The sequence below is a fragment of the Suillus subaureus genome (assembly GCF_016647635.1).
Source record: "Suillus subaureus strain MN1 chromosome Unknown BJ212scaffold_9, whole genome shotgun sequence".
NCBI lineage: Eukaryota > Fungi > Basidiomycota > Agaricomycetes > Boletales > Suillaceae > Suillus > Suillus subaureus.
Window position 1 is genome coordinate 715,943 of NW_024538565.1, and position 25,454 is coordinate 741,396.

At 50.1% G+C, this 25,454-nt stretch overlaps 9 protein-coding genes across 9 annotated transcripts; 8 read left to right on the forward strand and 1 right to left on the reverse strand.

Moving 5' to 3' along the window:
- Positions 1–18: 18 nt before the first annotated feature.
- BJ212DRAFT_1342597 (uncharacterized protein) lies at positions 19–4,924 on the forward strand. The gene is made up of 12 exons (XM_041335185.1): positions 19–887; positions 941–1,276; positions 1,338–1,506; positions 1,644–2,899; positions 2,955–3,344; positions 3,399–3,519; positions 3,572–3,863; positions 3,916–3,955; positions 4,001–4,169; positions 4,222–4,289; positions 4,346–4,497; positions 4,558–4,924. Exons 1-12 carry the CDS (start codon positions 92–94, stop codon positions 4,807–4,809), a joined length of 4,041 nt encoding a protein of 1,346 aa, XP_041195245.1. The 5' UTR covers positions 19–91; the 3' UTR covers positions 4,810–4,924.
- Positions 4,925–6,099, forward strand: BJ212DRAFT_1342600 (uncharacterized protein). The gene is made up of 4 exons (XM_041335186.1): positions 4,925–5,226; positions 5,296–5,546; positions 5,611–5,938; positions 5,988–6,099. The coding sequence occupies exons 1-4, from the start codon at positions 4,959–4,961 to the stop codon at positions 6,014–6,016; spliced, it is 876 nt and encodes a 291-aa protein (XP_041195246.1). The 5' UTR covers positions 4,925–4,958; the 3' UTR covers positions 6,017–6,099.
- On the reverse strand, positions 6,100–7,537 carry BJ212DRAFT_1342606 (uncharacterized protein). Its single transcript, XM_041335187.1, has 5 exons — positions 7,437–7,537; positions 7,313–7,379; positions 7,119–7,264; positions 6,934–7,062; positions 6,100–6,880 (listed from the first exon to the last, which is right to left on the reverse strand). The coding sequence occupies exons 1-5, from the start codon at positions 7,485–7,487 to the stop codon at positions 6,329–6,331; spliced, it is 945 nt and encodes a 314-aa protein (XP_041195247.1). The 5' UTR covers positions 7,488–7,537; the 3' UTR covers positions 6,100–6,328.
- An 80-nt stretch (positions 7,538–7,617) lies between these two features.
- Positions 7,618–12,750, forward strand: BJ212DRAFT_1342610 (uncharacterized protein). Its single transcript, XM_041335188.1, has 9 exons — positions 7,618–8,079; positions 8,133–8,182; positions 8,231–8,482; positions 8,534–9,233; positions 9,289–9,329; positions 9,377–10,978; positions 11,010–11,505; positions 11,558–12,014; positions 12,066–12,750. Exons 1-9 carry the CDS (start codon positions 7,716–7,718, stop codon positions 12,457–12,459), a joined length of 4,356 nt encoding a protein of 1,451 aa, XP_041195248.1. The 5' UTR covers positions 7,618–7,715; the 3' UTR covers positions 12,460–12,750.
- On the forward strand, positions 12,751–16,089 carry BJ212DRAFT_1342615 (V-type ATPase, V0 complex, 116kDa subunit family). The gene is made up of 12 exons (XM_041335189.1): positions 12,751–12,871; positions 12,925–13,025; positions 13,075–13,401; positions 13,459–13,571; positions 13,619–14,135; positions 14,189–14,476; positions 14,538–14,557; positions 14,607–14,868; positions 14,933–15,412; positions 15,470–15,727; positions 15,813–15,890; positions 15,968–16,089. The coding sequence occupies exons 1-12, from the start codon at positions 12,844–12,846 to the stop codon at positions 16,010–16,012; spliced, it is 2,517 nt and encodes an 838-aa protein (XP_041195249.1). The 5' UTR covers positions 12,751–12,843; the 3' UTR covers positions 16,013–16,089.
- A 183-nt stretch (positions 16,090–16,272) lies between these two features.
- On the forward strand, positions 16,273–20,073 carry BJ212DRAFT_1342624 (polyketide synthetase). Its single transcript, XM_041335190.1, has 9 exons — positions 16,273–16,321; positions 16,368–16,468; positions 16,521–17,383; positions 17,435–17,519; positions 17,548–17,640; positions 17,690–19,183; positions 19,240–19,459; positions 19,509–19,798; positions 19,855–20,073. The coding sequence occupies exons 3-9, from the start codon at positions 16,530–16,532 to the stop codon at positions 19,915–19,917; spliced, it is 3,099 nt and encodes a 1,032-aa protein (XP_041195250.1). The 5' UTR covers positions 16,273–16,321; positions 16,368–16,468; positions 16,521–16,529; the 3' UTR covers positions 19,918–20,073.
- On the forward strand, positions 20,009–21,989 carry BJ212DRAFT_1342630 (peptidase M50B-like-domain-containing protein). The gene is made up of 11 exons (XM_041335191.1): positions 20,009–20,333; positions 20,388–20,413; positions 20,478–20,490; positions 20,540–20,564; positions 20,625–20,685; positions 20,738–20,930; positions 20,991–21,072; positions 21,123–21,174; positions 21,225–21,302; positions 21,349–21,425; positions 21,480–21,989. The coding sequence occupies exons 1-11, from the start codon at positions 20,020–20,022 to the stop codon at positions 21,621–21,623; spliced, it is 1,065 nt and encodes a 354-aa protein (XP_041195251.1). The 5' UTR covers positions 20,009–20,019; the 3' UTR covers positions 21,624–21,989.
- Positions 21,990–23,019: 1,030 nt separating this feature from the next.
- BJ212DRAFT_1342633 (uncharacterized protein) lies at positions 23,020–23,514 on the forward strand. Its single transcript, XM_041335192.1, has 2 exons — positions 23,020–23,270; positions 23,335–23,514. Exons 1-2 carry the CDS (start codon positions 23,230–23,232, stop codon positions 23,507–23,509), a joined length of 216 nt encoding a protein of 71 aa, XP_041195252.1. The 5' UTR covers positions 23,020–23,229; the 3' UTR covers positions 23,510–23,514.
- Positions 23,515–23,733: 219 nt separating this feature from the next.
- On the forward strand, positions 23,734–25,375 carry BJ212DRAFT_1478951 (uncharacterized protein; the record flags this gene model as incomplete). Its single annotated transcript, XM_041339786.1, has 3 exons — positions 23,734–24,630; positions 24,678–24,861; positions 24,921–25,375. 3 exons carry the CDS (start codon positions 23,734–23,736, stop codon positions 25,373–25,375), a joined length of 1,536 nt encoding a protein of 511 aa, XP_041195253.1.
- Between the last annotated feature and the right edge of the window lie 79 nt (positions 25,376–25,454).

Below are 25,454 nucleotides of genomic sequence, written 5' to 3' on the forward strand. Positions count from 1 at the left end.
CATGTGAGCATACCGTGTGCACAGACTGACGTTATTTCGGAAGCCCATTGTGATTTAAGCGCCCATGTATAAACCCCACTAACCCCGTTTCATGCTCCTTTGTTCAGCTCACTCAGACGTCGGTTCTGAGGAAGTGGAAATGGACCTCCAGACTGGTTCGGAGAAAGCACCAACAACCACGAAAGGGGTCCCAACGTACTACACGACTCGCCATATTAGCTATCAGACGAGAACCCGTCGGTTACAACTTGCAGCTGTGAAACTAGTTACATGTCTTTGCCTTGCATCATGGGTTTATCACTTCGCTCTTCCTGGCCGCCCTGTAACTCAACCTCTCCATTACAAGGACTTTGGGGCCTTGCTGGACGACCCCGCATCCGAGTTTGCAGACGACGACTTCCCTCTACGTGCACATGAACCCTGGGATATCTCTGTGGATTTCCCTTACCCTCGTACACTGACCTACGAGGTAACAGAAGGTACATGGTTGCGACTCGATGTGCACCCTGTGAGTGGGGATATCGTGTTTGACATGGCAGGGGATGTATATTGCCTGCCGGGTGATGCATATTTAGGAGCTGCTAGAAGAGGCGGAGGGAGAACAGAAGCGGTGCCAGTCCTCACGGGTATCCCACATGACGCGGATCCGCGGTTTTCACCTGCAGGCGATAAGCTCGCATTCAAAAGTGATGCGGGGCTTGGCGCTGACAATCTGTGGGTAATGCCCTGGGCAGCAAACGGGTGCACGGCTATGGACGTCCGCGCGCATGTCAGCTCATCGTATGAGCTTGAGCTGAAGATCTACGACGAGAAGCAGCTCGCACAAGGTATAAAGGAGACGGGTGAGAGGAAACTGAGGAGATTGACAAGGGAAGGAAGGGTAAATGGCGAGCGATATAAATCACTTCTCCGTCAAGGCGGGATGCTCATGGAAGTATAGCGCAGCGCATCACGAATGAGACGTACAACTGGGTATCTGACCCGCGCTGGCATCCTTCAGGGGATAAGGTCGTCGCAACAAAATGGTACTACTCTTCACGGTCGCTTGGAGCTGGCGAAGGATGGGAGTTTCCCATTCCCGCTGTCCACGCCCAGTCACAGGTCGAGACAGGTGCCGGAAAGCGTTTGGTGTCAAAGAGCTTACCTATGGGGTGGGCAAAGGCGGACTATGTCGAGCAGCAGATCGGACACGAACAGTTCATATGGGCGGGCGATGATGCACTGATTTATGCTGGTAATGTGAGGGATGTTGATGGCAGTTACACGTATTCCAAAGGTGCGTTAGCACTCGCTGTTTCATCAATGCGCTATGTTACTTGTTCCTCATGTGTATGCAGATGTCCATCGGGGCATCTATGCGATCTTCCAGCGCAACTTGACGACGGGCGTGGAAAAGACGCTCGTTGATGCCTTCCCTGGTGGTGCAAGCCGGCCTATACTCTCGCGCGATGGACGCACGCTTGCGTTCGTGCACCGTGTGAGAGACAAGGAAGCACTCGTACTCAAGTGAGTAATGATTTACTTATAATGTTCTTGAGAGTTTGTATAACCTCTCTAGTGTTCTTAATCACCACACTTCTTGCATCTATATTCTTGTATTCGTGTACTATAATTTGACTTGACTGATATTCCTTCGATGACAGGGATCTTAACACGGGCACTCTGCATCATATCTGGTACGGGCTCACCTATGACCTCTCGACAATCTACGCGCCGATGGGTACATACCCGTCCTTTGCATTTACGCCCTCTTCGTCCTCGCCGGGCATCATCATCTGGGCTGCTGGGCAGATCTGGCATGTCCCATTGGCGCACAACGCAGAGGGGGAACTTGTTGCAGCGACTAAAGCCACTAACAATGCAGACCTTACGCCAAAGGTGATCCCGTTCACAGCAAAAATCTCGAAGAAACTTGCGGAAACTCGGCGTATGAAGACTGATGTGCGCAAGTTTGAATCAGGCCTACAGCGCGTGCGTGCCTTCGCCCAGCTCGCCCTGGATGAATCTGGCGAGCATGCAGTATTTGCAGGCGCGGGCCGGACATGGTTGCAGGTGCTTGGGGGCTCCCTCATCAACCCGACTACCTTCGACCCCGTCGATGACGCCAATTTCCTTGGGACCTCAAAGCCTGCCCAGCGTATTCCTCACCTATACCCTTCCGCAGGATACTATTCACCTTCCTTCATTCCCGCGTCTTCCTTCATTCTGCATGCACGATGGGATAATACATATTTCTCGTCCCTTGAGTTGGCAGATCTGGAGAGTGGACAAGTGTGGGAGGTTGCTGGACTCCCAAAGGGGCGGTGGTTCGGTGCTATCGTAAGTGGATCTGTGGAAAACGGTGTGCGGACAGCTGTGCTGGTGAAGACAGGTGGGGATGTGCTGACTGGTAACGTGGTGGCTACTGCACAAACTGGAGTCTGGGTTGGAGAGATCACGCTTCCGTCCCACTCCTGCTCCGAAGGCACGGTCCAATTAACCAACCTGCGCTACGTCCAAAGCAGTATCGACCCTTCTGATGTCGTCAAGCTGTCGTTCGTGGATGACAAGTCTAATGAAGTCCTCGTTCAGCAATCTGACAGTGTACTTCGAGTCTCGTTGCGCGACGGTGCTGAGGAGGTGGTTGCTCGGGGGAAGGGAACTGACGAGCTCGTTTTTTCACCAACTGAATCTGTGCCCTCGATATCTTCAAGACTAGCTGGACGCAACCAAGCAACAGGGAGTGCGGCGTTTGTCAGCTTATTTCACGTATATTATGCGCCACCTTCCTCAGTAAACTCTGAGAAGGCGATGTGGGCCAAGCCTGGGAAGGCACCGAAGCACATGGTGCGTCTGAGTGGAGACGGTGGGCATGATATCGTGTTTAGTGGTGACGGAAGTGTGATTGGATGGTTCCTTGGTCCGTTTGTTTTTCTTCATATTCCACTGACATCCCTAACCACTACGCGATTTAGGACCATACCTCCATACTCTTCAGCTCTCCCGCCTTCCCTCATGCGCAGGTGCAATCGAAGCTGACACATCTAACTTCGGGATCGACTGTGTCCGGGGCTTGCTGGATGTCACAGCAGTGGATGTTGCTTATACCCCTGATGTACAACGGTTGTCCAGCGAGGCACGCAAGTCAATAGCGAATGTCCCACAGAGATCAATTGCAGCAGAGAGCAACGCTGATGTAGTCATCATCCACAATGCGACAGTCTTGAGTATGGAGAACGGCGTACTCACGCAGGATTTAAGACTAGGCGCGAGCGTTGTCATTCGGAGTGGAGTTGTGGAGGCCGTTGGCGGCCCAGGTGTTGGGGAGGGACTGATGGGGGCATTTGAAATCAACGCTGAGGGCGGTCGGTGGTTCCATCTATAATCTGTGGAAAAAGCTAACGTTGCCTGACACGTAGGGTACGTCGTTCCAGGTTTCATTGACTCACACGCACACTGGGCTGGCACCGAAGACAAGTACCCAGCAACGTCATGGGAGATGCAGGCTTTCCTTGCGTATGGCGTGACTACACTACACAAGTGCGTGATTTTCTCTCCACATTCATTGACCATTATACTCCCGAACCCACAGCCCAAGTCTACATAACTCCCTTGGCTACGTCGAGCGCGGACGCATCGAGTCTGGACTTATGGCCGGCCCGCGGCTCTTCCATACCGGCACAGTCATCTATGGTGCATCTGAATACAGCATCCATCAGGACATTGCAAGCATGCGCGAGGCACGTGAAGCACTTATAAGGATCAAAGCCGAAGGCGGGGATGCGAGCTGGAGCTATAAGAACTACAACTTGCCGACAAGGGCTGCAAGACAACGGTTATTAACAGCTGCGCGTCAAGTAGGGATGCTGTGTGTGCCTGAAGGTGTAAGTGTCTGTTTTCTCGTTCGGTTGAGTGGGCCGATGATTACGGTCGTAGGGAATGAACTATGATTGGGATTTGACGTATATTGTGGATGGTAAGTGCCCGACTTCAAGCCTTGAGTGGTTACTGATTAGACTAGGGATGACAACGATCGAGCATAATATACCTGTGTCCGTGCTATATGATGACATCCTCACGCTCTATACGATGAGCGGGACTGGATCTACTCCAACGCATATCGTCGATTATGGGGGCATGTTCGGAGAGCAATATCTTTGGGCAACAGAGGATATTCCCAACGACCCGAAGTATGTCTCTGCTTCAGCCTTTAACTATGTGCGCTCAAACACCCGTTGTCAGACTCCGCACGCACACACGGCACGACATCCTCGAAGGGGTCTCAGAGAGCACAAGCCGACCGTTCAATTGTATGCTTCACGTGGATTCATGCCTAGCGGCAAGTCGGTTAACTTTTTCGTTCCAGCGATGGCACTATGGAATGTTTCTGCATCCGTTGCGAATATGGTGCATAGAGGGCTGCGCGCTCATATCGGGGCGCATGGCGAGCCACCTCTTGGACTCATGTACCACCAGGAGATGTTATACGCCAAAGCGGGCGGGCTGAGCAACTATGAAGTTCGTTTCCCCTGTACTGCACTTGTTTATCAAGTTGGATCTGACTTGACCTCATCGCAGGTAATTCGCGCAGCAACTGCTGATGCCGCAATCACTTTTGGTCTCTTTGACAGCCTCGGGTCCGTCTCAGAGGGCAAACTTGCAGACCTCGTCATCTTCCCGCCTGGTTTTGACCTGTTGCAGGATGATATCCGTCACACGCGGAATACCAGGTATGTCATCCGTGGTGGGCGGATATGGGATGCGGAGACCATGGAAGAGGTGTGGCCCGTTAAGAGGAAGCAGGTTCTTCCACCGTTCAATGCAGAGTAGGAACAGAATACTAGCTTGTAGTGGAACTTGGAGGTGCATGATGAGCTAGAGGAGCCAGGCCGTAAATACCGTGAGTAGTATGCTGTCAACCTTTGTTTAGCGCTTCAGGTGCGGAGTTCAGGGATTCCCTCTTCCTTTCCCGCACCATTATGTCTCTCCAGCCATTCATCTCTCTGTATCGATATGCTGTTGAACCAATAGCACCATTTACCTGGTTTGATACCAAGGTCTGCTCCCTCGATTTGGTGGCCGTGTTCAGGCTTTGCATAGCTTTGAGACAAATGAGGGAAAGTTTGCGTGCCAAACGCTGTCAGCGGACCGCTGGAGATAATAGACTCGCACTTGCAGAGGAGAGGTCCTTCGTGAGAGACGCATGTGCCATGTTGACGATTGTATTTGGAGGAGAGGCTATCATAGGTATTACTAACTTTTTTATGTAGGGAGATGTCAGGGCTGCGCATACTGACTGCTCCCTACTATGCCCAGGCCCTCTACTTGGTATTATGCCGTCTTTCATGTTCTCGGGTGTCTCTCCCGGATTGTACATCGCCGCACAAGCGATTGTAGAGTATGTCCCTGTCCTGCCGTCCATGTCACTCAGCACCGAGCTTCCTTTATCCATTGTCGATGGGTTTACGCGCGCAATGCTCCTTTGCAGCCTTATACCACCACCCATCATCACCCACACATCCCCTGTCATCGCATCTTCCCCATGGGCTCTCCTTCTCTCGTCTCTCGTATGTGACCGCTTCCCATCATGATTTCCGTCTCCATACCTCTAACCACCCTTGCCTACCACAGGTCATTACTAATGGCGGTTTCTTCATGACGAACATGTTCTCATTCATGGAACCCACCCCGCTTGTACTGACGACCCCCGACGAGCTCAAGCCCTATGGCTGGACGGCCACTGACATCTGGTCCGCCCCGCTTGTTACGGGGCTCTATGCGTTCCTCACACACGCCCAGCCGTTCTGGGCAGAGTTACACAGTGTAATTTCCACTGCCCTCGGAGGCGGTAAGGTCAGTCCTATGGACCCAGAGTCCGCCCGTGCGCTGTGCGCACTAATTCTCACAGTATTGTTCTCCGCCCGGACTGCGAAGAACTTTGGGCTTATCTGGAAGAAGAGTGAGTTCTGAGTTGGTTTTGTGCTGGAGCGGTATTGATGGTTTTTCAGGCATTGCAGAAAAGATTAAGATACAATGAATACCCAGCGTGATATCAATTTATACCCCTTGCCATAGATCTACATGACATTTATGAATGATATGTCCTTGCCACGAATATTATGTCCGAGCGGTCCAGTGGTGCGTTGAGGGCCTGTCGAAATACTTAAAAAAGATGTGAAGCTTTACATGTAAGAATGACTGACACAAAATATGCCTAGGCTTAGTAGACTCAACTCACAGCAGTCAAATATGTTGCTCGAGAATTTCACATGCACAGGAAAACAGTCTGATTTTTTAGAAAGACTATTCCAAAGTCAGCGACACACATCCACAAAATTTTTACCACTGTTTAATAAGGAGGTACAGGAGGAGGAGGCGGAACCATGGCTCCAGGCACATTTTGCACGGCGAAACCAGGTGGTGGCGGAGGCGGGAATGCTCCAGGAGGAAACATGGACATGTTGGGCGGTGGAGGTGGTATTCCCATCCCCACAGGTGGCATCCCTCCCATCACTGGCATCCCTTGTGGAACAACCGCCTGCGGCGGGTTGAAACCGGGTGGAGGTGGCGGCTGAGCAAGCACGCCCGCAAATTGTCCTTGATAAGGACCCTGGAACCCTGGCATAGGAGGACGAGCACCAAAAGCCATCTGCGCAGGAGGAGGGCGGGAACCGACGGGAAGCGCGTTGTTCTTCCGTGCTTGTGCGGCGAGTAGACGTTCTGCTGAGGTGCCGTGACGCTCGCCTTTGCCGTCTTTCTTAAACGCATACTGCACAGTGATGGCTTTGTTCATGAGGAACTGGCCATTCATGGACTCTGTCGCGGCGTCGGAAGACTCGAAGTCGGTATATGAGACAAAGCCATAACCCTTCGAAAGCCCCGTGCCAGGGTCTCGTGCAATCTATCAAATTCTGTCAATGAAGACGGCGAGTTGTTCGAATACTGGATACGTACCTTTGCTGTCGTAGCCATCATACCAAAGGCGCTGAAAGTATCGTATAGTAGCCGCTCGTCCACGTTCTCGTCCAAGTTACCGATGAAGAGGTTTGCTCCCACATCCAGTTGTTTTTTGTCGGATGATGCCTACGCGAGATGTGTGATTAGTATGAATCTCCGAAACAACACTCAAAACAACATACCTTGTTCACCCTGATGGGCTTACCCCATAATTTTATCTGGTTCATAATTTTGCATGCATACTCGGCATCCTCCTCTGTCAAGAACTCACAGAAACCGTACCCCTGATGAGCCATTGAAATACGATCCTTTGGAAGATGCACATTGACTGTATACCGTCAGTTCGAATAGGTGGTCGATTGGACGACTTGCTCACCGACAGGTCCTGCTTGTAGCATCAACTCCCAAATGAGTGCGTCAGTGCACCGTTCATCGAGATTACCCTATCATCGATGAATGAGTATTGAAGTTCATGGCATGAGGGTGAATGGTGCACACACCAGATATACAGTAGCCTCCTGATTTCTATCGTCTTGAGGTCTTCCAGACATTGTCACTGAAGATGAGCTCGCGCACCAGCCCAAATCTAAGTGTCGGCAAGGTCCGGATGATCTCCCACAGCCACGTGATGCCTTCGGAGGTGAATGACTTCAATATTGTGATCACCAATTAGGCGACTTCTGTCATCGATATCGTTCCCTTCAGCCTCGTCCTGTATATATTATGCAGAGTAGTTAATCCTTCTTTCTCTATATTCAACACCATCTATTTCAATTACAATGACCATTACTCAAGAGTCCTCCATACAATCCGTCAACGAGACCATTCTCCCTCGAAGATATCAAGAGGAGATTTTTCAACGCGCTCAAGAATGTAATGTCATTGCAGCACTCGACACCGGCAGTGGAAAGACTTTCATCAGCATTTTGCTTATCAAATGGATCGTGTTACAAGAGAGCGCTCGCGGCAAAGTCATCGTTTTTCTGGTACCCAAGGTAGCTTTAGTTGAACAACAGGCCAACTTTATCGCCGCGCACACTCCTTTGCGAGTCAAGAAATTTCATGGATCTCTCGATCTGGAGCTTACGGATCGTGCCAACTGGAGGTCATCATTCGAGAAGTCTGACGTCGTTGTTATGACTGGTATGTATCTCCGTCGAATAGCTTCCCTTTGATGATCGATGTAACGTTATCAGCACAAATATTCTTGAACATAGTCACCCATTCGCACTGGAGCATCGACAAGGTATTCAACTAACCTCCCGTTGAAACTATCCTTTCTTACGCAAGATAGGTTTCTCTTCTCGTCTTTGACGAGTGTCATCACACTAGGAAAAATCATGCTTACAATGGCATCATGCGGGAATACTTCCAAACTCCATCGTTCCAGCGCCCCAAGGTGTTCGGCATGACTGCATCTCCAATTTGGAATCCAAAAGATGCTCAGGGATCTCTCATGACACTCGAGAGGAACCTCGACGCTATTGTCATTGCAGTTCGCGAGCATGTGTCAGAGCTACTTCATAACTCTCCGCGTCCCCTTGAGGTATTCTACTCCCTAGTTCTGCAACACAAGACTTGACGAACTGTTCTACAGATCATCAAGGAGTACTACCCCCCGCCTACCAATTACATCTACCTGCATCCCAATCTGTGGGACTGTGTATCCTTATTCCCCTCCCCTGACGTTGCTATTCCGTGGGAAAAGCTTCAAATGAAGTATCATGTCACCCGAAACAGTCTGGGTCCTTATTGTGCCGACCTCTACCTATACCACGATATCAAAGCACGAATCTCCCAGATCATCAATGACCTAGAAGCGTCAATCAAGGACAAACCACGCATTGATTATGATGACGACGCATACCCTGACATGGACATGGACGAGTCGTCAGAGATCGTCATTCCTCCTGACCTTGAGCAAATTGATTTTATCCTCTGTGAATTTCGACCCTTCTTCGAAGATGATTCCATGCCTCCTGCCGTACCAATAACTGTACCACTCGCATGGTGCTCACCCAAAGTCAAGGCACTTGCAGAAGTGTTACTCGAACATTGTTCTCCGACTTTTCAGGGAATTGTATTTGTGGAGCAACGGCAGGTAGCGGCCTGTCTGGCAAAAATCCTTTCGTGCATACCAGAGCTTCGAGGCAGTATTCGATGTGCGGAGCTTGTTGGCCATGGTGGTGGCCATGGGCACCGTGGTAAACATGCAGCCACCGCCAATGTGAAGGGGATGGGTCTCGCACGTCAGCAGGATGTTGTAAAGTCCTTCCGTGATGGTACTTTGAACTTGCGTGCGTTAATATCTCCATATCTGTCAACATACTGGTCTAAGGGCGCGCGTCACAGTCATAGCAACGTCAGTCGCTGAGGAAGGTCTTGACTTTCCGGTAAGAATTTTTATTTTGTTATCATGTGCCAGCTGATCTTCTCTCAGGCTTGTGATCTCGTTATTCGTTTCGATCCGCTACATCATATGGTCGGGTATGTACAATCGCGCGGTCGGGCACGCACCAAAACATCTACTTTCGTCATTATGGTACAGGAAGGTCACATGGCACACCTCAATCGCTACAAGATTTTTGTTGACAGCGAACCCGAGCTCAAGCGTGTCTATCAGAGCAGAGAAAATCCTACTCGACCACCCTCACCGACGCCTTCCGACTCGGAAGAAGGTGAAGTAGAAGAGGAGAATCCAGTTGATTTGGCCGCACGCGAGCGTTACATAGTTCCTTCGACGGGTGCTGTGCTCACATACGGTTCCGCTATCAGTCTACTGAACTATCTCTGTTCCCTAATTCCCCATGACGCATTCACGCCTACCCCACTTCCAAAATACAGCGGTGACTATGCCACTATGCTTGAGTTGCCATCCAGTCTTCCTCTTCCCATCGACAAATTGGTTTTCCGCGGACCACCCCGATGTTCCAAGCGAGAGGCCCGGCGCGCAGTAGCATTCATGGCTGTCAAGGAGCTTCACAAACTCGGAGTATTCGACGACTACCTTCTTCCGTCAGCTGGCTCCAAGGGTAGGAACTTAGAGGATGCCGACGGAAGAAAGCTTTTGGATGTGAGTGATGTGCCCGACATCATTGATGTTCCGGTGCGGGATCCTTGGGCTCTGGGGCCGCGGCTGAGGATGCACGTCATTTCCATCGACGGCGTTGACGTTGCAGGACTCGTCACTGGCACGGAGTTACCAGCGCTAGAGATCATGGGCGAAGGCTGTCTTGTCACAATGCGGTGCACTGACGAACTTGTATTTGACGAGGACGAGGAATGGGAGAAGTTGGAGATGCTCAACGAGTATACCAAAATGGGCATCTGGTTCTGCATCACTGGCCGGCCTATCACTCTCCCTATCACTTGTTTCCTTGTTCCACTGACTCCTCACAATTGTATCGACTTCGACGCAGTGGAGCGTGTTGTCCGCGATCCTCTAGGAACGCGTGACTGGTCGTCTGTAACTGAAGACGATTATCATCAGACTCTGATCATGAACTGCAATCAGTTCGGACGTGCATTGGTCCTGCGCAAGATACGACATGACTTGACAGCACTGTCTGTACCGCCACCTGGCTCCCGTGAGTCTTCCTGCTCCACCTACGAAGAATTCTTCGTACAGAGATGGACCAGGAAGACCCGCGAAGCGGTCGTTCCGACCGATTGTCCCTTGGTTGAAGCCACTTACCTTCCACGTCATCCTTCTGGTCTGTATCGACCAATGCACCGCTTACAGGACATTGACATGTATAAGCGTCAAATGGCACGCCCGGGACTGCTTGTCCCTCAAGGAGCCTGTCGACGCACGTATTTCTCGGAAAACGTGTACCGTGCATTCCTCTTCCTTCCACGCATATGCCGCCGCGCTACGGACCTGTACCGCGCTCAAGAAGAACGGTTTGAGCTAGGGTTACCTGCCATCAAGAACGAGCTTCTTATTGAAGCGTCGACCTTGCCCACGACAAGTGCAACGTGGAATAACCAGCGTTTGGAAACGCTGGGAGACTCTGTTCTAAAGCTTGCCGCGACCGTTCATGTCATGAACAAGTACCCCCACCGGCACTGAGGGGCAGCTGTCTCAGCTGCGCCAGAACAGTGTGTCCAATCGGACTCTGCTGGCAAGGGCATTGGAGATTGGCCTTGAGAGGTACCTGACCTCAGAGGGTCAGAGTCTCCACGTGTGGCGCTATACCATCGCAGAAGATGATGATCGCATGGAGCCTTTCGCTTCTGCGAGACGGTATACTCATCGAGCATATCCTCGTCGAAGCTTACAGGACTGTATGGAGGCAACGTTAGGCGCTGCCTTTCTGCATGGTGGGATAGATATGGCACTCCGTGCAGGAGATGCCCTAGGTATGACCGTGGGTGGCACTATTCCCTGGACGCTGCGATACTCTCGTCCGCCGGAACCATCACCGGCTCCACCTCTTTTTGATGACCTTCAAGCCGATCTTGGATACGAGTTTCATCGGGGCGATCTTCTAATTGAAGCCGCTACCCACCCTTCTTTCGCAACTACTGCTGGATCATCTTATCAGCGATTGGAATTCCTGGGCGATGGTGAGCAAACTCGATGCTTCACTTCTGAGCCAGTGGCTGACGATTTGCTAAGCTGTCATTGACCTCGTCGTCATGAGGTATCTATTCAACAAGTTCCCTGAAGCCACTTCAGGTCAGCTGTCAGCTGCTCGCTCGCGGGCTGTGTGCGGGCCAACCCTAGCTTCTATCGCTGTGAGACGGCTCGAGCTTCACAAACATCTGCTTATCAACAATGTTGAACTAAGCACTGCAATCACAAGACACGTTCCCTTGCTTACGTCTCTCTCCCCTGAGGACACTATCAGCAAGGGATGGAAATACGACCCGCCGAAAGCGCTGAGCGACGTGTTGGAAAGCATTGTTGGAGCAGTATTAGTTGACACTCGTTTCGACTTTGAGAAAACGGCGGTCATAGTCGAAGCAGTGATCGGCGATGTGCTGGAAGCCCTCACGACGGATCTACCTCGGGACCCTGTGTCTGAGTTGATGGTCTGGGCAGCTGCGGCAGGATGCAGGCGGATATCCTTCCAGTGAGTTCCCTGCAGGAATACTCGCAGGACCCTCACAACTCATTATTTTAGGAAGACGCAGAGTAACCCGGATCTCCGGCGAAACGATAGTGTTTCTGTGGTCGTGCATGACGTAGTGGTCGTCGGCCCTATCACAGCCACTAACCTGTCTTTGTCGAAAGGTCTTGCAGCGGAACGCGCACGCACTGTCTTGGCTGACTCAACATTTGACAAGTCTCTCGAAAAATTGTGCGATTGCGTGCGAGACTTGGCCGTTGCTGTCCCAGAAGTGGCAGAAGCTATCATTGTTGACTCGGATGATGCCACTCCCTTGAAGCTCACTGATGAGACTGAAGAGGGCTTTGCTGCCATCGCCAAGCAGAAACTACTCGATGGGGAGGCTGAATCTGCTCACGACAATGATGAGTACGACGACGAAGTGGTGGATATGGATGTGGAGGAATGATTTAATGAGGCATGTCGAACAAGTTTTGTTATTACTTTTTTAGGCGCGTACGGTCCCGAAGAGTATTCCCAGCCTGTGCGGAAGCATTGGAGTTTCCGTCCAGGGTGGGCTGGTTCTGGGCATCCGTAACATTGATTGTTGTACTGCACATATTTTGAGTAGACTTAGAACAGCTTTTTATGTATTTTCTTACATGTAGTGGCCACTATGTCGCAAGCTGCACGTGATTCGTACTCGCTCTCGGTGACACACTGAGCCAAAGTCTGCTTATGATACACAAACAGTGCCAAATAAACGGTGTAACCTTGAGCGGCGTTACCTTTTCAACGTCCTTCTGACTTCAAATTGCTCTCATTTATTTGATAGACGTACGAATCCGATACCATGGGGGACGATTACCCCACGCTGTTCCGTGCGCGCGAGTTCGAACTGTAATAACTCTGTTTTGCTGACTATGTTCACCAGGTTCGGAACAGATGAGCTTGATGCAGTTCCTTATCCCAACTGAAGTTGCCCATGATACAGTTGCAGAGCTCGGTGAACTGGGAAATGTTCAATTTAAGGACGTGCGTGCGCTCTGTTTAGCTGTTGTCATGCTGCTGAATGATAGTACAGTTGAATCCTGCTGTCAATCCCTTTCAACGTTCCTTTGTCGGTGAGATACGGAGAACGGAAGAAATGGCACGACGTGTTCGGTTCTTTGAATCTCAGATTCAGAAGGAAAAGGATGTGGTTCCTATCCGTCCTCTATACGATTCAGCGCCGTTAGTCACGGTTGGACCGAGTGCTGCGCATAATATTGACGAGCTTGATGTCACACTTGCCGAGCATGAGACGCGGCTCGTGCAGATGAATGATAGCTATAAGACATTGAGTGAGCGTACAAGGGAGCTGGTGGAAGCCCGACATGTTCTCCGAGAGACTGCTGTGTTTTTTGAAAAGGCAAGTCTGTTTAATTGACGGGTCTGCATATATGACGAACTGACTTGCGATATGTAGGCTGAGACCCAGCAGACTGACATCAGGACTTCTTTCGATGATAGCTCCGCACCTCTTCTGCAACATGATGACCGGGAACAACAATACTTATCCACTGTACAGTTTGACCTCGAGTACGTCCGTGGATGCCCTTACAATTATTGTACTGACATGAAGATAGATTCGTTGCTGGCACCATCGACCGCACCCGTATATCGACGTTCGAGCGTGTTTTGTGGCGTGTCCTAAGGGGTAACCTTTACATGAATCACACGGATATCACAGAGCCCTTCGTCGATCCTGCTACTGGCACTGAGACGCGCAAGAATGTGTTCATAATTTTTGCGCATGGTGATGCCTTACTTGCGAAGATACGAAAAGTGGCAGAGTCGATGGGTGCGACGCTCTATCCAATCGATGCTAATGCCGACAAACGATCAGACTCTCTGCGCGAGGTCACCGCACGCTTGGAAGACTTGGAGAGTGTGTTATATAATACAGGTGTCAATAGACGCAGTGAGCTGCTGAGAATCGGAGAGAATCTGGCTAGGTGGCAGGATGTCGTCCGTAAGGAGAAGGCGATTTATGAGACGATGAATCTTTTCAACTACGATGTCAGGAGGAAGACCCTTGTCGCCGAGGGTTGGGTCCCAACAAGGGATCTTGTCATGATCCATATGGCACTCCGTCACGCCACGGTAAGAGGGTCGCATATTCTAGATGAACTTCTCAGTCACGCAACCAATCTCAGGAGGAGTCTGGAACGAGTGTTGTTCCTATCTTACAAGAGTTGGACACGAACAAAACGCCACCAACCTTCACGCGTACCAATAAGTTTACCGAAGGCTTTCAGACCATCATGGATGCTTATGGCATTGCTACCTACCAAGAAGTCAACCCTGGTCTGTTTGCCATCGTTACGTTCCCTTTCTTATTCGCCGTGATGTTTGGGGATATTGGACATGGATTGATTATTTTCTTTGCCGCATTGTACATGATTTTCCAAGAGAAGAAATGGGCAAGACAGGAACTTGATGAGGTGAGTCATTTTTGGGGTTGGTGCACACGCAGCACTTAACTTTAATTGTTGTGTGTACCAGATCCTCGGCCAGTTCTTTTAGTAAGTTCTAACACGATTGAATCGATGCCCTTGCTAATATCGACACCAGTGGTCGATATATCATTCTTCTCATGGGCGTGTTCTCCGTCTACACTGGCCTCATGTACAACGACATTTTCTCCAAGAGTCTCCACATCTGGCACTCGGGATGGGACTTCCCTGAGCCCGAGTCGAATGGAGTTTCATACGCCGTTTCTAATGGTCATATGTATCCCTTTGGGGTAGACCCTGCCTGGCACGGTGCGGATAACGGGCTCGTGTTTACAAATTCATACAAGATGAAGATGTCAATCGTGCTTGGAGTCATTCATGTGTGTCTTCATTTCCACCGTAGGGCAGCTCCATCATCACGCTCAAACGATCACGTTTTTCCAGATGACATTTGCCCTTTGTCTACAGCTCCCCAATCACATCAAGTTCAAACGCCCGCTTGACATTTATGCCAATTTCATTCCTCAAATGATCTTTTTGCAGTCAATTTTCGGCTATTTGGTCGTATGCATCCTTTACAAGTGGTCGATTGATTGGTCCACCCGAGACACGGAGCCTCCCTCATTGTTGAACATGCTAATTGCGATGATCCTGTCACCAGGGAAGGTAGATGCGACTGCACAGCTATATCCCGGACAGGGTTTTATTCAGGTCGTGCTTCTTCTACTCGCGATGGTCTGCGTGCCCTGGATGTTGTGCATGAAACCGTACTTCCAGTGGAAGGAAATGCAAACGATCCAGGGTCAAGGGTACGTTGGAGTTGGTCACCGTAACGGTGGGCCTCGTGAGAGTACAGATGAAGCTCTGGAGATTGAGGAAGAGGGCAACGGTCGTCTCATTGCGGAGGAGATGGAGGAAGAGCATGTACGTTATTATTAATTAGCAGATAGGGATGCTGTCATTACTGATCATTATCTACAGGAACACCACGACTTTAGCGAGGTGGTAATCCATCAGATAATCCACACCATCGAATTCTGTCTTGGCTGTATCTCACATACCGCATCTTACCTTCGGCTATGGGCCTTGTCATTGGCACATGCTCAGCTATCTGAGGTGTTGTGGTCAATGACAATCGAGAAATTTTTGGGGCTGTCCGGTATCTTCGGGACGATCGCCCTCGTAATGGTGGTTGTTTTCTGGTTCTCAGCAACGGTGTTCATTCTGTGCATCATGGAGGTGCGTGTTACAAACGTGCCCATCAGGCGTGGATCAGATATACTCATGCCTCATCTTCTTTGTGACATGTTGCCATCTAAAACAGGGTCTCTCGGCATTTTTGCACGCGCTCCGTTTGCACTGGGTCGAAGCGAATAGCAAGCATTACCAAGGAGAGGGATATGTACGTGACGCTATTTCATCATTTCTATTTCTATGTGCGTGTAGTGCGCGTGCTAATGCATTTTTTCTGAATCACAGTTGTTCACGCCGTTGAGCTTTGCTAAGCTAGACGAGAAAGAGTGACCCCATATGTTACCCATATTCTTTTCTGATGTCCTGTAGGTATGATATCGAGCAATCGGACGGTTAGATAATTCAAAGATGCGGGGTAAGGCAGTGAGATTACGCCCCGAACACAGCTCGGTGGCGGTGATGTAAGATTAGCCGGTTCACCGCTTTTGTCGGCCGGCGCAAGGTGAGATATCTTAGATTATCTCGATTTTTCCAACTCCGCAAGAGGCTGTAGCCTTATAGCGCAGGGAGCGTTCCCTGATCGATTTTCTTCACCTGTCTCTCACTTCTTTTTCTTCTCTTCTTCATATCTCAATAGAGGTTCGTCCTCCTCCTTAATCACCTTCTGTTACTGACCCGTTTTCAGGCATTTAGCCGCTCAGTAGACATAGAGCTTGCTCTTGTAGCTTTTGTTTGCCTAATCCCAACTTCATAGAAGAAAACTTACTTTCAACGTCTCTACTAAAGGTACGCTCCTGATCTCGCGCTCTTCTTTTCTGTGCACTCACAGCCAGCTTAGACACTAGAAATGCCTGCTGCTACCTCTACCGCTCCTACTATTCCTTCTCCTGCCTCTCTCAAGGGCCCTGTTGACGGTCAAGTCGACGTGGCCGCCCTATTTGTCGCTGACAAAGCTACCCGCGATGCAGCTGCAAAGGTTCTGGCCTCGGCCGTTCAAAATGACGGTCCTGCTGCCATTGCCGCTGTCGGTTTCGTTGAAGCCGCAGTTAAGGCTCTTGCCGACAAAAAATCTGCTGCCGCCCGTGAGGGTGCAGCTGATGCTGTAGTAGCCCTTGCCAAGGCGGGCGCTACCAAGGCCCTTGAACCCACTTTCGTCGATTCTGGTCTCTACGCAGCTCTCATTGAGGGTTTTGCTGACAAAATGCCTGCCCCCCGTAACGCAGCCGTTGAGGCAGTTCGGGAGTTTGTAGCCTCCATGAACCCATGGGCTACCGGTCTTCTTCTTCCCGCACTTCTTCACGAAATTAAAACTGCCGGTAAATGGCAAGTGAAGACCGGCTCGCTTATTGTGCTGAACCAGCTCGTTGTATCTGCACCCCTTCAAACCGCTCGCCTGATGCCCGATATCGTCCCTATTCTTGCTGAGGCTATTTGGGATACCAAGGCAGACGTGAAGAAGGCTGCGCGCGATTCTCTTACAAAGGCTACTGCGTTGGTTTCGAACAAGGACATTGAACGCTTTATTCCGGCTCTTATCAAGGCTCTCATAAATCCTGTCGAAGAGGTGCCAAATACCGTTCAGCTCCTCTCGGCTACCACATTCGTTTCCGAAGTAGACTCTGCTACTCTTTCCTTGATGGTTCCCCTTTTGTCTCGTGGTCTCCTAGAGAAACTTACTGCTACGAAGCGTAAGGTTGCAGTGTGAGTATTGAGTTTTTCATTTCTCCGACACAGATCTCATTTCGCATATAGTATCGTCGACAATATGGCCAAGCTTGTGGACTCTCCTGTCACTGTCCGTCCATTCTTGCCCAAGCTCCTCCCTGGCTTGATCAAGGTCGAGACCTACCATTGGTGACCCCGAGGCTCGTGGCGTGGTTGGCAAAGCCATTGCCACTCTCCGCCAAGTTGGTGAAGTCCCCGCTGAAAGCGATGGTACCGACCTCCCCGCACTGAAGGTTGCGGAGGACATCACAACTTGTCTCATCCCTCGCTGCTATCTACAAGAAAGCAGGCGCTGCCACTCTCTCCACCACTGACGCTTCTGCCGTCTACGTCTCGCGCCTTGCTGCTAACCTTGTTAACGCCAAGAACTTTGACGTTCCCGAGTGGGACACACTCGCTTCTTACCTCGCATTCCTTGCCCCCACTCCTGACCCTGTTTCCATTGCAAGGGAATGGGTCGTTCGCTCTGCCAGCGAGGACACTGAAGATGATACAGTCCCTGACGATGAGGAAGAGGGTGAAGACCTATGCAACTGCCAGTTCTCCCTTGCCTATGGTGCAAAGATTCTCTTGAACACCGCTACCCTCCGTCTCAAGCGTGGCCACCGCTACGGTCTCTGCGGTAAGAACGGCACAGGGAAGTCAACCCTTATGCGTGCTATCACCAACGGACAGGTCGAGGGTTTCCCCTCCCCTGATGAAGTTCGCACCTTCTATGTCGAGCACGACATCGACGGCAGTGAGGCCGACACGTCGGTCCTTCAGTTCATCCTTTCTGATTCACGCATTCTTGCTGGTGAGACTGAAGTTATCGAGACCCTCGCTTCCGTCGGCTTCAGTGATGAGCGTCAGAAGCACGCCATCGGCAGTCTGTCCGGTGGATGGAAGATGAAGCTTGCCCTCGCCAGGGCTATGCTTTTCAAAGCTGACATCCTCCTCCTTGATGAGCCTACCAATCACTTGGATGTTGTTAACGTCGCTTGGCTCGAGAACTACCTCGTCAGCCTGAAGACGTGTACCTCCATCATCGTCTCACACGACTCTAGCTTCCTCAACAACACAATCACCGATGTCCTCCACCTTAACCGCTTCAAGGTCAAGAGATACCGCGGTAACCTTGAGGCTTTCGTTAAGGTCGTCCCTGAGGCGAAGTCTTACTACACCCTGGAGGCTGCTGAGGACTACAAATTTAAGCTCCCAGACCCACCCTTGCTCGAGGGTGTCAAGACCAAGGAGAAGAGTTTGCTCAAGATGCGCAAGGTTGGCTTCCAGTACCCCACGCAACCCGTCCAGCAACTTTACGACATCAATCTCCAAGTGTCTCTTTCGTCTCGCGTTGCTGTTCTTGGTCCCAACGGTTCGGGCAAGTCGACACTAGTTAAGCTCCTCATTGGCGACATGGAGCCCAACAAGGGTGGTGAAATCTGGAAGCACCCCAATTTGGTCATCGGTTACGTTGCCCAGCACGCCTTCCACCATATTGACCACCATCTCGACAAGACTCCTCTCGAATACATGCTCTGGCGTTACCAGACTGGTGAGGATTTAGAAGAGATGCAGAAGGCTAGCCGTCAAATTACCGATGCCGAGGCACAAAAGATGAAGGACGGTTCTCTATATGTTCACGAGGACGGTTCCAAGAGGTTCATCGAAGAGATCGTCGCGCGCAAGAAATTGAAGCAGTCCTACGAGTATGAGGTTTCTTTCAAGAACATGAGCTCTTCGGAGAACGTGTGGATGCCTCGTGATGAACTGATTAAGCGTGGTTTCGAAAAGGTTCGTTTTGTTCGCTTCTAGTGACTGCTTAATGCTGAAGGCTCATCTCTTTGCAGAAAGTTCTCGAAGTGGATACTCGCGAAGCCCAGCGTCTTGGTCTCTTGCGCCCTCTCGTCCGTCGGGAGATTGAGAAGCACTTTGCTGACTTCGGTCTTGAGCCTGAGTTTGTGTCGCATAACACTATGAGGGGTCTTTCTGGGGGTCAGAAAGTCAAAATCGTTCTCGGTGCTGCTACATGGCGGCGGCCTCACGTCATCTGCTTGGACGAGCCGACTAGTATGTTCGCTTACTTTTTTCTCCTTTCTTTTACTTATGTCCCACGCAGACTACCTTGATCGCGAGTCGCTTGCTGCGCTCATCGAGGCCTTGAAGGTCTTCGAGGGTGGTGTGCTCGTTATCACCCACAACAGGGACTTCTCTGAGTCCCTCTGTCACGAGGTGTGGGCCATGCGCGATGGCCACCTCGAGGCTTCCGGCCACAATTGGGTCGAGGGCCAGGGTTCAGGCCCCCGTATTGATAAGAAGGATGGCGAGGAGGAGGTTCAATATGATGCCATGGGCAACAAGATCGACAACAAAAAGGCAAAGAAGCTGACGTCAGCTGAACAGCGCAAGGTCAGTTCGCCTCTTTGTTTCGCCCTGAATTGTACTCACAATTCTTATTTCCATAGCTCAAGAAGGAGCGCATGGCTCGTAAGAAACGAGGTGAAGAAATCACCGATGATGAGCTTTAAGCTACCTGCCGGTCATGGTATTGTTGATATGTTGTTGTATGCTCCTCATTATGTATTCGCATTCATGTCATCTGTTGTGTTGTTACCCTCGGGCTGTTGTTTATGTACCCTGTTCACTATTTTCGTATAATGGATTCATGCATTTCTGACTTTGAATCATGTCTTGCTATAAGCGCGTGTGGCACGTGCTCCAACCCAGGTTATGTTGATTGCTGCGAGCGCGCAGCTTGGACTTTGTGCTTCTCGTCCGTTGTTGACGGTCCCGTTCTCTTTACGATTCACGAAATGCCCTACCTTGATGATCAAACCTTCAGTTTGTCCACTAGAGACGTCGGCACACAACTCACTCCGAACGCTACTCAGAGAACAACTTTAATCGTTGCAGGCTGCTATGTTATAATTATCGCTATCCTCTGGTGAGCATCTACCAGCCTTCCCGTAATGGCCATGGTTAAGCCTTTTGTTTGCAGGCATGTCCCAGTTTTGAGTTGGATTAGTGCGTACCTCTTCATGCCATACCCTCTAGCGGCACCCTGATGTGTTCTGGATCTACTACGCAGTATACCCTTTCAAGTACGTTTCTCTTGTAGATCCGAAAGGTTGTACGTTGATATCATTATAGACTGCTCACCGTGGGCTTCCATGAGGTAGGCTCACCTTACCGCTGCTCAAGACATGAGGCCCTGAGGCGTCAAGTCATTTCCTAGATGAGCCATGCAATTGCTGGTATCTTGACTTGTGCTACTATACATTCCGTCGAGCTCGATCGTTAGTTCTATGTTTTTTATTTCGCCATCGAGCCTCTGCTTACTCCGGACAGCCGACGAAGGCGGCGAGACCCGCATGTCGGGCGGTATACCCTGGATTACCCTTCCCGCTGGATACCTCGGGTCCTCACTCATCGGCGCTTGTCTTATTGCATGCGGATTTGATACCAATGCGAGCAAAATAGCTTGTCTTGTCCTTGGTGCATTTTTCCTCTTCACATTATGGTGGGCGCGCAAGAATTGGCTGTGAGTATTGTTCCTGCACTGCTCAGCTGCGGAAGGACGAGCACTGAATGAATCACGCAGAACATGGGCACTCATTCTTGGAATGTCCGGCTTGATCGTGTTATTCTGGCTAGTAGCGGACAGTGTGGCATTGCGGTTCTTTGTGAGTTGTTCTGGACATTCCTCGTATTCCAGGCTAAACCTCTCAATAAGATCTTGTTCGTTGGCGTAATGTCGGATTTGTATGTGCTATGGGACGTGATAGGTACGTCTACCCTCAAGTTTTGCACGCGTTAGACTAATGGTTTCCTTCAGACGATACCATCGCGCGGAAAGTCAATAGCTCCGATGCATCCGCGTTCGCTCGGATTTGTGGCTGTTTCCCATCTCAAGGTCAAACTCTCTACTTTTGATGAACATTCACTAATGCCCTCATCAGTGTGGGGTGTCATTTGGCTTATAATAGCCTTTATGTACTTTGCCGCTGGCATTATTGTGGGGCTAGTTGTATTCAAGGTTCTTCCCTCCTCTTCCCTCGGCAGGACGGCGCTGACGGGCAAAATATCTTAGGAGTCTTCGTCAGAACAGAAATCACAAGCTGAGCACTTCCTTCCTGCTCCGGGATCGAGCGGTGCTATGGCATCTGCACCATTACCGGGTGTCCTTGTAACGATTGCTGCAGCCATCTCTTGGAAGCTGTTATCGTGGCTCTGAAAACCACAGCCAGTGCTTGGACTTAGTGATCCCAGATATCAGAAACACACTTGTAGCTTTGCTGTTGGTTCTAGACGCAGAATGTGGAATGATGTTTTGTATTCCAACGACTTGTTATGTAATACTGTCTTGATCCGCTTTCTAGATCCGAATGCTATTTTGATGACTTGCCCTTTCTACTGTCCTGTCCTGTACATACATAGTACCACACTGTCACAGTTCTCGCTGACAAGGTGTTGTGTTATTTTCATTCACGTCGCCGAACTGGCGTTTCCATTATGAAACACGGATAAGTTACTGCTTGACCCGCTTCCCCGACTCCCGCGTTAGTGGAGAGGGTCTTTGGCGAATGGATGTCTATTCTCTGGCAGGCTGCAACTTGTCCGGCAAACTGTGTTTTATTGATCGATCACATTTCTTGCGTTTTTGTCAAACCCGTTGCAAACAGTGAACGTTGAACACACTCCCTAAGGGTGTCTTCATTGAACATGATTTGAGGTCTTGGTGAGCTGTACAGGCGGTTCGATGAAGGGTAAAATATCGTAGGAGGGTATCGGCTGGCACAACGGGATGCCTATCTCAGTATTAGAGATCAACTGAAGATTCGAAGCAGGCCTTGCAGTAATTTACTGATGCTATTACCATTTCAAAAACTGTAAATAAACGAGGTCAATATGTACAGCGTAGTACTACCAGGCAAGCTAATGCTCATCACAAGAACAACGACATTACTAACATACCTCTGATAATCAACTTTCTTGGAAATACGGGTCCGCGATAGTAGCCCATGGAATCTACTCATCAGTCAATCCACTCTCTGCCATGATCTGCTCCTTCCACTCGCGGTCTCTAGTTTCCTCCGGAAAAACTGGAAAAGTTGAACAGAGTAGAATGGGGATCCTCTCTCTCCCTTCACGCCATGACAACATCATGTTTCCCGCTCCTGTGGGGATAGCCGGTGGGGACAGGTACTACATTATCTATTCCTCGCTCAACAAACCAATGTCTAAGTGTAGTGCAAAGAGATGTATCGCTTAGATGCTCGTGCTCAACTCCCGTTTTCTGGAACCAGATGCGCACGAGTTCGGGAGTAGACACATATCTGTCTATTTTGTACACCATGACGGCTCCCATAGTAGAAACTGGGTAAAAGGATAAGCTTTGAGGACATAACTGTGAACTGATATGGAGTTGTCGTGAGTTACACGAGTTAGGATCTGCTTGCGAGCTGGCGCAACGATGCTGAGGTTGGGATTTTATCGACATTTTCTAACACAACATCACCGCGACATCATGCCTTCAGGGGCCAATCAGGGGCAACTTCTACGTCACGGTGTGCATGTGAGATTTGTATTATGTAATAGGAAACTGTGAGTTGGGGATATCATTAGCTACCAAGAAGTAGGCGCGCGACCAGCCCAGTCATCTAGACGTACCTAGGACCTGCATCAGGGCCTCATCTGACCATCGAGATTCGTCCCTCGGCAGCACGCCTTAGCTCGCTTTAAGTGAAGAATCATGTCGTTCCAAATGCAGATACTCAATATGGTTACCCACAAGACGAAAATTTCTGGTGTCGAAGACCGGAATCCAGAGAAATGGTCCAATGCAAACTTTGATAGCTGAAATTTTGAAATCAATGGCTCAGTAAGCTTGTCTTGTTTTAACATGAGGTTTCTATGACTGCCGCGGCTGATTCCGTTTTCGATAGTTTCATTTTGAATGTGTTGGTTTGCTTGATGCTTCCGAGGCAGATTGATTCTGCAGTTACATGTACGGTAGTGGAACCAGCTCTCAGAAGAAGACAACCCGATTTTTTGCAATCTAAAAGTCGTTTATGCTCATCTGTACGATACGCTCGTCCGTGGGAATTTTCCATGCTCTAGGTGTATGCTAAACTTGGTAATATTCAAGCTGTACCAGAGTCTGTGAGGTCTTAACGGTGTAAGCATGGTGGCCTCATGTACATTTTTCCCGAGCGGTACCCAGTGTCAGCGACGTTTCAGTTTTGACTTTGAGTCGTCCTACCAGCTATAAATTTCCGACATAAACAGGTACGAGTAGCACTTTATTCAACTTCAAATATCACTGACCGCAAATCTAACATAAGATGACCCCGACTCGGAACATCGTTATCTTTGGAGAAGTGGGAGCAGGAAAAAGCGCCGTCATCAACCTGATGGCCGGCCAACAGATTACCCACATATCGCCTGACTCTCACCGCTGTACTCTGCATTGGATGGAGTACCTAATAACCTTTGAAAATGGGACTCGATACAAGGTGTTTGATACGGTCGGCCTCGAGGAGCCCCATATAGAAAACAAAGACTACCTCACTGCGATTTCAAACGCATTTGGCCTCATCAACACTTTGAAAGAACGTGGAGGTATCGACCTCTTACTCTTCTGTATACGCGGAGGTAGAGTCACGACAACCATGCAGAGCAATTATGTGTTGTTCTTCGAATTTCTCTTCGAGGCAAAAGTCCCACTCGTGCTAGTCGTCACAAACCTCGAAAGAGAGGCAAATATGGAAGACTGGTACATGCGGAATGTGGGTCACTTGGAGAGGCACAACATTAGGTCCGCAGGACACGCATGCATAACTGCGGCGAATCTTCTCGACGGGAGACATAGAGATAAGTATGAAGAGTCGCGCGGCATACTCCGTAGAGCGGTTGAGGTTCATTGCAACATTCATATGGAAGGGTGGACCATCGGGCAAGGATCGCTTGTTTCCAAGTCGTTCATCAACAAATATGTGGAAGATGTTATTCCACGTCCCAAGAAGACAGATATCATTGGAGATCCCATGAAACGATGCAGGATGACCGCTCAGCAGGTGGCTCAGCGGGTGGCTGAGCAGCGGGCGGCTGAGCGGGCGGCTCAGGAGCGGGCGGCTAAGCGGGCGGCTCGGGAGGCGGCGCGGATCAGGCTATGGCAAATGATTAAGAATTACGGTAACCCGTCAGTCTCTTCAGATGTAAGGAATACAGGTCCACAGCAGGTTCGTGCACTGTGAAATCGGTCAACAGATGGCTGATGCTTCTATAGGGATATGAAAGTCGACCACGTAACGTAGTGCTCTTGGGGGAGAGTGGAGTGGGTAAAACCTCACTCATAAACCTCATTATGGGCCGCAATGTAGCGGAAATATCTCCTGACGCTCGTACAATCACACATGCTGCATATGATTTGACGATCAGCGGGCAATACTTCAGGCTGTGGGATCCGGCAGGTAGGCATTCTTTCACTTTAAGGTTCGAGGACAGAGCGGATTGACAACCATGTCATTAGGGTTAAACAAGGGCTCCGAGGGCGGAGCCCCTGCGGCCACGGCTGCAAAGGAGTTGGCTCTACTCCTCCGTAGCCTGAACAGGGGAGACGGTGTCCATCTCATTATGTATTGCGTGAGCGGAACGCGAGCTACAAAGGCTCTGCGAACGAATTACCAAACCTTCTTATCAGCCATCGGTGACAGAAAAGTGCCCATTGTTATCGTGGCGACACACCTGGAAAACTGGCGTCCAGTGATGACAGAGTGGTGGAATCGATACAAGGACGAGCTTGCGAAATATGGGATGCATTTCCCTGGATATGCTTGTGTCACAACTCTGCCGGATGGACGCTCGGAATCCCAGGATCTACATCAACGTCGTGCACAGTCCTACGAAGACGTTTGCAAACTTATCCTGGACCATTGTTCACCGCCGCAGGCCCCTCGCAACACACTCGCGATTTTATTCAGATGATTTATTTTGTAGGAAGATCATGGGCATCTTACATATTATGATACTGTACGTAGAGATATGAACTTTTCCTGATGGTGAG

Excerpts from the sequence above, each read along its gene's own strand:
- BJ212DRAFT_1342615 (XM_041335189.1), top strand. The coding sequence starts at position 12,844 with ATGGGGGACGATTACCCCACGCTGTTCC. Across the intron at positions 13,402-13,458 it reads CTGCTGTGTTTTTTGAAAAG|GCTGAGACCCAGCAGACTGA; the intron begins GCAAGTCTGTTT and ends TGCGATATGTAG. Across the intron at positions 15,413-15,469 it reads AGGAGATGGAGGAAGAGCAT|GAACACCACGACTTTAGCGA; the intron begins GTACGTTATTAT and ends CATTATCTACAG.
- BJ212DRAFT_1342606 (XM_041335187.1), bottom strand. The coding sequence starts at position 7,487 with ATGTCTGGAAGACCTCAAGACGATAGAAATCAGGAGGCTACTGTATAT. Across the intron at positions 7,265-7,312 it reads GCTACAAGCAGGACCTGTCG|TCAATGTGCATCTTCCAAAG; the intron begins GTGAGCAAGTCG and ends GACGGTATACAG. Across the intron at positions 6,881-6,933 it reads TGATGGCTACGACAGCAAAG|ATTGCACGAGACCCTGGCAC; the intron begins GTACGTATCCAG and ends AGAATTTGATAG.
- BJ212DRAFT_1342600 (XM_041335186.1), top strand. The coding sequence starts at position 4,959 with ATGTCTCTCCAGCCATTCATCTCTCTGTATCGATATGCTGTTGAACCA. Across the intron at positions 5,227-5,295 it reads TGGAGGAGAGGCTATCATAG|GCCCTCTACTTGGTATTATG; the intron begins GTATTACTAACT and ends TACTATGCCCAG. Across the intron at positions 5,939-5,987 it reads TGGGCTTATCTGGAAGAAGA|GCATTGCAGAAAAGATTAAG; the intron begins GTGAGTTCTGAG and ends ATGGTTTTTCAG.
- BJ212DRAFT_1342624 (XM_041335190.1), top strand. The coding sequence starts at position 16,530 with ATGCCTGCTGCTACCTCTACCGCTCCTACTATTCCTTCTCCTGCCTCT. Across the intron at positions 17,641-17,689 it reads CCGACCTCCCCGCACTGAAG|AAAGCAGGCGCTGCCACTCT; the intron begins GTTGCGGAGGAC and ends GCTATCTACAAG. Across the intron at positions 19,799-19,854 it reads CGTCAGCTGAACAGCGCAAG|CTCAAGAAGGAGCGCATGGC; the intron begins GTCAGTTCGCCT and ends TTATTTCCATAG.
- BJ212DRAFT_1342630 (XM_041335191.1), top strand. The coding sequence starts at position 20,020 with ATGTACCCTGTTCACTATTTTCGTATAATGGATTCATGCATTTCTGAC. Across the intron at positions 20,334-20,387 it reads ATAATTATCGCTATCCTCTG|GCATGTCCCAGTTTTGAGTT; the intron begins GTGAGCATCTAC and ends TTTTGTTTGCAG. Across the intron at positions 20,931-20,990 it reads TGGGCGCGCAAGAATTGGCT|AACATGGGCACTCATTCTTG; the intron begins GTGAGTATTGTT and ends TGAATCACGCAG.
- BJ212DRAFT_1342597 (XM_041335185.1), top strand. The coding sequence starts at position 92 with ATGCTCCTTTGTTCAGCTCACTCAGACGTCGGTTCTGAGGAAGTGGAA. Across the intron at positions 1,507-1,643 it reads AAGGAAGCACTCGTACTCAA|GGATCTTAACACGGGCACTC; the intron begins GTGAGTAATGAT and ends CTTCGATGACAG. Across the intron at positions 3,520-3,571 it reads GGCGTGACTACACTACACAA|CCCAAGTCTACATAACTCCC; the intron begins GTGCGTGATTTT and ends CCGAACCCACAG.
- BJ212DRAFT_1342610 (XM_041335188.1), top strand. The coding sequence starts at position 7,716 with ATGACCATTACTCAAGAGTCCTCCATACAATCCGTCAACGAGACCATT. Across the intron at positions 8,080-8,132 it reads TGACGTCGTTGTTATGACTG|CACAAATATTCTTGAACATA; the intron begins GTATGTATCTCC and ends TAACGTTATCAG. Across the intron at positions 12,015-12,065 it reads TGCAGGCGGATATCCTTCCA|GAAGACGCAGAGTAACCCGG; the intron begins GTGAGTTCCCTG and ends TCATTATTTTAG.
- BJ212DRAFT_1342633 (XM_041335192.1), top strand. The coding sequence starts at position 23,230 with ATGCAAACTTTGATAGCTGAAATTTTGAAATCAATGGCTCA. Across the intron at positions 23,271-23,334 it reads ATTTTGAAATCAATGGCTCA|TTTCATTTTGAATGTGTTGG; the intron begins GTAAGCTTGTCT and ends CGTTTTCGATAG.